This window comes from Barbus barbus, assembly GCF_936440315.1.
Source record: "Barbus barbus genome assembly, chromosome: 6".
In the NCBI taxonomy this organism is placed as follows: domain Eukaryota; kingdom Metazoa; phylum Chordata; class Actinopteri; order Cypriniformes; family Cyprinidae; genus Barbus; species Barbus barbus.
The window spans coordinates 4,160,001-4,168,485 of NC_136734.1; the positions used below are offsets into that span (position 1 = coordinate 4,160,001).

Genomic DNA, 8,485 nt, shown 5'->3' on the forward strand with positions numbered 1-8,485 from the left:
TTCATAATGAGATCCCCCCCCCTTCCCATTTTAAATTCTTATTTTCCAATGAAAGGTTGGATTTTTGTGAAAAAGATCAAAAGGATTAATAATGCAGATACATTTTCACAGCCTTCTTTAATCATATTTACCAAGGGTGCTGATATTTTTGTCCATGGCTGTATGTGCTATATTACATATTCATTTTAGTTTTACTTAACCTGTTGTCTTCATTATTTAATGTACTTTTAAATTAATTTGTCATAAAAAACAGCTATTACAGCCACCATTTCAACAACAAATTGGGAAGTGAAACATAATTATGTAATTAGAAATGGCCTTTAAATGTTTATAAACCAACAAATATTTTTCAAATAAATATTTAAGATAAATTAAATTCTGTCGTCCAATAACTGAAAATAACAATACTTTAAAGTGTGACCTGAATTTGAATGAATTATAATTAGATTTGCCTTTAAGAAGGGTTTTCTCCATCATTTTGTAATACAGTGTGAATGTGATGTTGCGTAGTACCTCTACACAGCTCTGTGAGGATGAGGAACTCAGCCTGGCCCGTGTCCGACTCTTCTTTACTGATGGACGCAGCGGAGCAGAACTGCACAATATTGGGGTGACCAGATAGCTTTTTCTGCACAGGGCACATGGAGAAGCAGGTTAACTAACCAAGCAGGTTTTCTATAGCATTTAGAAAGGTTTTGTTTTACTGGGTAATAATGCTCCTATTTGTTTTACAAACCGGTGACAGAGAAATGCTGCTCTACAGATGTGAGAGATACCAGGAACATCTTTGACTAACTAGGCATGAAAAAGGTGTCTTATAGCACCGTGTAATAATTTAGTTAACTTGTGAAAATAAAATATTTGTAATTATTACCATGAAGCAGACTTCCTGAATGATGGCTTTGTTCTTCTCCTCTTCATTGGAGAGAAGTCTCTGCACACAAACATAAAAATAACTTTTCTTCAGATCTTTCTTGAATCTGTTGTTGTGACTCTTTAGCAAAGCACAAGGAAAAGTTACCACAGAAAGTGAAAAAAATGCCTCAAATACCTAAAATATGTGGACAACTAAATGCCTCCAAAGAGAATTTCCTCATTTTCTGTATATGCTTTGTAATCTTTGATGATATATTTATTCTAGGCCTATCTAGTGCTTTGGCTTTGAACAACTTGAGATAAATGGATGATGTGTTACAAGTCAGTACTATTTTTGCAGTATTTATATGCTATTACAGCATTCATTAATATAGTTTTTATTTTTAGATTTTATACTATGTTTTAGTAATCGTTATGTGCTTTTTAAATATAAAAAATATGAATACATTTTAATTTTTGTTTCAGCTAGTTTCCAAGGCAACATTACTCATTTCTATTTAGGTTTTTTAAAAGAACACTCCACTTTTTTTGGAAATAGGTTACATAATATTTACATCGTGTACGAAGACCGATGGAAAATGAAAAGCTGCGATTTTCTAGGCTGATATGGCTAGGAACTATGCTCTCATTCCAGTGTAATAATCAAGGAAATGTACTGCCGTACCATGGGTGCAGCAGGCGCAGTGATATGACGCAGCACCTGAAAGTAGTCCCCAGCTGCATCATAACTAGTTACCTAGCTGAGGACTACTTTCAGGCGCTTAAAATCGCAACTTTTTATTTTCGTTTTATTTTCTTAGTACACAATGTAACTACAGAAGAGTCAAGCTTTAAATAGGAAAATTATCGAAACTCTTTGGTCATTTTTGATGACTAAATGCTAATGGTCTAATCCGATTCAATGATCTATGCTAAGCTAAGCTAAAAGTGCTACCGCCAGACCCAGAGATCGGCTGAATGGATTCAAAAACGGTAAAACTCAACTGTTTAACTCTAGGGGAGGTGTAAAATGAGCCTATTTCCAAAAAAGTGGAGTGTTCCTTTAAGTTTAAGTCTAATGTTAATTTTATTTTGCTTTAGCTTTAGCTTTATTTCGATAACGGAAGATTTCTAATTTGAGTTTACAATAACAACACTATTGTATGGTCAAAACATGCCCTCATAGAGATTCTACAAAAAACTTCAGGGGGGTAAATATTGCCCTTTAAAATAACATTAATTCATTAATTTCTATGCAGAACATAAATATCTTTCTATGCGATTAGCACATACAGTATAATGGCAGTCAGTATAATAATCTGAACGTATATATATGACGATGACGTCATCATACCTTGAGCGCAAAGTCCTTACTGCTGCCCAAATCCTGGGCTTCATACACAAACGCAAAGCCACCTATAAGAGAGGAAACATATTGTATCATTAGGTTTATTTTAGGTTGACTGTGATGGCACCAATCTGAAAAAGGATTTTGGCAGATTCACTTTTGCTGATTTGGGATTGTGGAACCAACAGGACATGAGACAGACTCATTTCCAAAAATATAAGTAGACTAGTCTGGAATCAGTCTATTATGAAGGGAAGAAAAACTTTTCTGAGTGGCACACCAGTGTCAGCAATTCACAACCTTTCCAGCATTATAAAATTCTCTTTAAATGCAACACGAATGAGTCAGTCTTCTAGAGAACATGAGTAACATACACACAGAAAGAAACGTCTGCCCTCAGCAGTCATTATTCAACAAACAGAGTGAGTGAACTCATTACGTTTGCAGCTATGACACTACACAACATTAATGAATCACTGATCTCAGCAAATAACCTTTTTACATCATATTTCATCATCAAGAGTAAGTGCTGTGGATTTAAAAACACAGAACTAATTGACACTATGTTGCTGAAATAAAAAAATGAACTAAAAAAACAGGAGCCAGTTGCATAAACTTAGCCTCTTCGTTAGGAACTGTGTCTTAACATCTAGTCTGACCAACTAGCAATTAGTCAAGAGGCAATCAGTCTTACTTTTCAGATTCAAATGAGATAATTCTGTTTATGCAACTGACTTAAAACGTTATGACCAGTCTTAAAGAAGAAAAATAGATAACTATCATTTTATGCAACCAGCTACAGGTGTTGAAATCTTAATCTGATGACTACAACTAATAATAGCAGTAAAATATATAATCATTAAAACGAAGAAATATTAACAAGCAAATTATGATAAAGTGGAATATTGCAATTTTCAACTTTATTTATTTACATTTATCAGTAGACCGAATCAGTAACTGAAAAGCGTGAATAAGTAAAAATAGAAAAGTGTGAATATTTGTCAAAATTGATTTTGAGATTATCATCTCTACCCAAATAGCTATTTGGCAATTGGTTAACATTAACTATTAACCAACAGTCTACACCAGGCAGGGTTTCCCAAACTGGGGTTTGTGAGTTGATGTTAAGCAAGTATTTAAAATTCAAATAAAAAAAAAAAAATAATATTTTATTAGTTTCCCTGCATGCCATGCAACCATTAACTGTCATTAGAGAACTGCGAATATATGAATGTGACATTAAATTATTGAAATATAAAATCTCAGAGGGTACTTCAAGTACATATTTTTGGTCACAGGTGTTCAGACTGAAATCTATCTATCTATCTATATAGAGGAACACAAACATTTTTCTTTGGAATAACATGCACTGATGTGCAAAATATGCTTCATGCATAAAAAGGAAGATGGATTTATTTATGCGTGAAGATATAAAACGAAGAATGACTATTTCATATCACCCAAGCATTTTGTGGTTTCGCTCCAAAATGCTGAATAGAATTACACTGACTGATTCTTAAAATGAGTAGAATGGCTCCATGAACAGATGTTGACTGTGTCAGGTGTGTGTGTCTTTACATGAACAAAAGTGACAATGCCAGGTATTTATGGACACTTGTGAACCAATCCTCAAGTGACCAAAACAGACTGTAACCATGGCAACGGGTAAATGAATACCAGCGGAGGCCCGAGTCAGGCTGCACGAATCAAAAGAAGCTTTCCAGTTTCATGTTACAGTGCGCTGACATTCACACGCACCACAAATTTACAAGGAACGGTCCAAAACAAAGTGAAAGAGGAACAGCAAGAGACCTCAGGTAAATATAAAGCATATTGAGCCATAATGATCGGGACTGTTCTGTTCAACACAATTTCTAGTAATAATGACCAACATATAGTCCAGAAACGTCATTTTGATGCAAAGAATTATGCAAACAATAGCATGTCAGATACTTCGTCATTTCAATGATGCCTTCATGCAAAGACACACATCATACAGACAGGAACCTGAGGTCGATCATTCATGGATCATCAGTTCCAGAGTTCATACTTCCAACTTTCTGCTTACCAGCCTAGATCTCTAACCACTATGCCTCGCCACCATCATGCAAATCATTCCTGTTTCCCATAGAATGCCCTCTGTTTCCATTCAGGGCCTGTAGATGTCAACACACCTGAGCATAGTGAAAGTCAATGATGGGCTGGAGTTATACAGTATGCGCAGTTATGTTAATATTATTGTCATAACCCAACAGATTTCAATAGGTCTGACCAAAACACCTCACTTTGACAGATAATAATTAAAATATGAATATGCATCAAATAAGCAGTACAACTATTTGCACTTTATTTAGAAAGGATGCCTTAAACTGATGAAAAGTGACAGTAAAGACATTTATAATGTTGCAAAATATTTATATTTCACACAAACGCTGTTCTTTTGAACTTTCTATTCATCAAATAAATCTGGTTTCCACAAAAGTATTAAACAGCACAACTGTTATCAACATTGATAAGAAATGCTTCTTGAGCAGCAAATCAGCATATTAGAATGATTTCTGAAGGATCATGTGACACTTAATAGTATTGATGCAGTTTCAGTACTGCTACAGTACTAATATGTGCTACATTAAAACATATGACAGTTACGGTACTAATTAGTATTAATTAATTTATATATGTATGCACCTGTGTACAGACTGTATTCGTACACCAAGGTAAAAATAGAAAAGGTTGTAGCTCCAAACACTCGTCCAAAAGTCCAGTACAGGCCAATAATATAAGGTGCGTAGATCCAAAAAATACAAAAGGTATAAAGAAGGAAGAGATCCGCACTCATCGTAATTTAGCCCAAAAGGCTTGTATAATTTTTTTTATTCAGAGGTCACAAAATTGTGCAAAAAAAGTGAAAAGGTGCAAAAGTGCAAAACATTTTCAGGTATTGACCCTTCATGGCACTGAGGAAGGGTTAATAAACGAAAATGTTTTGCACGTTTGCACAATTTTGTGACCTCTGAATAATAAATGATATAAGCCATTTGGGCGGATCTCATTCATCTTTATGCCTTGAAATAAAGAAATTAAAAACATTATTCACAACTTTTTAATCTCGCAATTCACTTTTTTTATTTTGTGGTGGAAATAATAATGCAAGATGTAAACTCAATATTCAGTCAAAATTGTGAGATATGAACTCACAATATTGAGAAATAAAGGTCAGAACTGTAAGATTTAAACGAAGAATGCTGGCTTTTTTCAGAAGTCAGAATTTTTTCATAAAAAGTCATATTACTAAATTTTTGTCCCATGGCGGAAACAGACTTCCATTAATATGTGATACCACATTTGATAAGGAATGAAACCACTAAAAAAAAACTGTGGTACCACCATGTTTTGTCTTTTTTTACCATGTAAATACCTTGGTGTACGAATACAGTCTGTACACAGGTGCATACATATATTAATTAAGTTCAGTTTAAGCATACAGATGAACTTATGGGAAATGAACATGAACTATATTAACGTGACTCTTCATATAGTTGTGCTACTGACGGAATATAACAAATACATATATCTGAATGCCTCAAGATAATAACGTTACAGATCATCATCTAAAATGACTTCATGTCAGGTGTATCAGAGCCAAGTGACTTGCTAACAACTTAGCCAGCTAGTTTAAATCTAATGTCATCTATATAATCACAACTATATGCATATATACTAAACCTAATGTTAATATGTGAGAGTAAGAATACATTACGGATATTTTACAGTCAAATTTAGAGCTGTTTTAAATAACATACATGTTAGTATCTTAAGCAGGAGTTAGCATGACTAGCCTGATGCTATTTTGAATAAATCTTTTACCTTCCGCGATGACTCGTTTGATCCGGAGCTTCAGGTCTCCGAGCTCCACCACCTGCCCGACGAAGTCGTTCTGATCCCGGCTGGCGGCGGCGGATCCGCCGGGCCCGGCCAGGAAATCGAGCGCGGACTGGAACAGGGACATTTTGTCCCTCTATTTCTGTTGCGCCTACTAACCGGAACCGGCACCGGATGGGAGAACAAGTGCACTAACTCAGCTAGTGGCGTAACTAGATAACAGAGCGTTAATTTGGATTTGAAACTCGCTTTTCTAGGATGAAAACATCTCGAGTTCTGGTTCCGATCGACCTGCGTCCTCTCTGCCGTATTTCCGCAAGGTGCTGACGTAGGGCTCCGACGTCACACACACGAGTTGCTTTCAAACTCTGCTCTGGTTTGGCAGGTCTTTCTGTCTGTCAGATCTGTAATGTACGTGACTAAGATGGTTGGAAGTCGCTGAATTGTAGGTTTTTCACTGATGCACTGAATTCCATTCATCCATTAAAAGTATGAGTCAAATGTTTAGACTTGTAAACATGTCTCGAATATTGTTGTGTACAAGTGATGGCATCAGATGGCGATAGCCTACAGAAACTCATGTATCATGATTTTTACATGGTAATACCATAGTGCATGGTCCCACACCCAGAAAGATTCCTTTTGGTAGGCTACTATAATAGAAAAAGTATTGTGCCATACTTTAAATATGTCATGATGTTTCCTGTAAATGCAGGGCGACGTCCAAAATGCAACCATGGTACTTTTTTGAAGTGTTGTTAATCAAACAGTACCATAGTACATTGACATTTAATAAGGTTTGAATTAAAAATGAATATAATACAAGCATAAGTGATTGAAAACATTAGGCTATATAATAAGGATATGTACAAGCAACATATACTGTATAAAACAATATATCAATAGCATATATCATAGTTTTACAGTCACTTAGAGTGTTAAATATTTGCATTATTCTCCCCAAGACCATAATGCCAAAAATCATATAAGATTTAAATTGTAAAGTATCTGATGTAAAGCCATACATTTATGGTAATATTGTATTGGACGTTTTGTAATACTGTGAAAAAAATTACTGCATTGAAGTAACAGTAAAACAGGGAATCATGTAAGATATCATAGGACTAATATTTATGGTCCTGAAATTGAAGATTTAATTTTCTTACTTCTATGCAAAATATAGTTACAACCCGAATTCCGGAAATGTTGGGACGTTTTTTTTTTTTAAATTAGAATAAAAGGAAACCTAAAGGACATTAAAATCACATGAGCCAATATTTTATTCACAATAGAACATAGAGAATATAACAAATGTTTAAATGGAGAAATTCTAAACTTTTATCCACTAAATGAGCTCATTTTGGCACAGGGGCAACAAAGGGCTGAAAAGAAAGACATTTTGAAAAAATTCAGCTGGGAGAACATCTAGCAACTAATAAAGTTAATTGACATCAGGCCTGTAACATGATTAGCTATAAAACGGATGTCTTGAGCCCGATTCGGACGGTAATTGTTTCTCAGCGGGACGCAAGTGATTTTCACCATATACAGGGGGTAGTTGGTGATTTAATTGCCGCCCGAATCCAAGATATCAGTGTTTTTCTCTCACCACCTCCGTAAAAATCCCCGGCCGAATTACCTACTGTTTTTTGACAAACACCAATGTCGTGTGGTAATCTAATTGCCGTCCAAATCCACATTTCTGTTTACAAGAAAATAATCGATTCAAAATTAAGCGTTTAAACCCTTATTGAATGCTCCCGAAGACCGTACGGTAACTGTTGTACTTTGGTGTAATTTACATACATATTTATTTCTGAAATGCTGGAAAGTATTTAAAAGAACAATACTTAATAACCGCTCCACCACAGCGAGTGAGAGCAGAAAGAGAGGAAAAGCATGTAAACATTCGAAATGGGTCTTTATTATGGCAGCGGCAGGTATGCAATACAATTTTAAAATGTGTATTATAAACGTATATATATCGCGTATAATTATATAAAAATATAGCGCATATTTTCCTTTAAACAGGAGATTTAATCAAATAATAAATTGGATTATACATTATAATATATGCTTGGAATAATAAGAATAAAGAAGTAAAGATGGGCAGGGGCTCTCCAATCTGTGAAAGAGTGCATTAAAAGAGGTTCCTCAACGTCAAATTGCAAAGGCTTTGCAAATCTCATCATCTACAGTTCATAACATCATCAAAAGATTCAGAGAAACTGGATAAATCTCTGCGCGTAAGAGACAAGGCTGAAGATCTTTGTTGGATGCCCGTGGTCTTTGGGCCCTCAGACGGCACTGCATCACTCATCGGCATGATTCTGTCATTGACATTACTAAATGGGCCCAGGAATACTTCCAGAAACCACTGTCGGTAAACCCAATCCACCG

At 35.2% G+C, this 8,485-nt stretch overlaps 1 protein-coding gene across 2 annotated transcripts in view; it reads right to left on the bottom strand.

Annotated features, from left to right (window-relative positions):
* Window positions 1-6,437, bottom strand: part of LOC306871476 (cyclin-G-associated kinase-like) — a 37,638-nt gene extending 31,201 nt beyond the window's left edge. The window contains exons 1-4 of one of the 2 annotated variants that reach the window (XM_079419438.1): window positions 6,071-6,437; window positions 2,210-2,271; window positions 875-934; window positions 514-628 (exon numbers count right to left, since the gene is read on the bottom strand). In XM_079419438.1, coding sequence (XP_079275564.1) covers window positions 514-628; window positions 875-934; window positions 2,210-2,271; window positions 6,071-6,212 — 379 coding nt within the window. In that variant the 5' untranslated portion in view covers window positions 6,213-6,437. The remainder of the gene's footprint in view (window positions 1-513; window positions 629-874; window positions 935-2,209; window positions 2,272-6,070) is intronic. The other variant, XM_079419437.1, reaches the window with a different exon arrangement.
* Window positions 6,438-8,485: the final 2,048 nt, after the last annotated feature.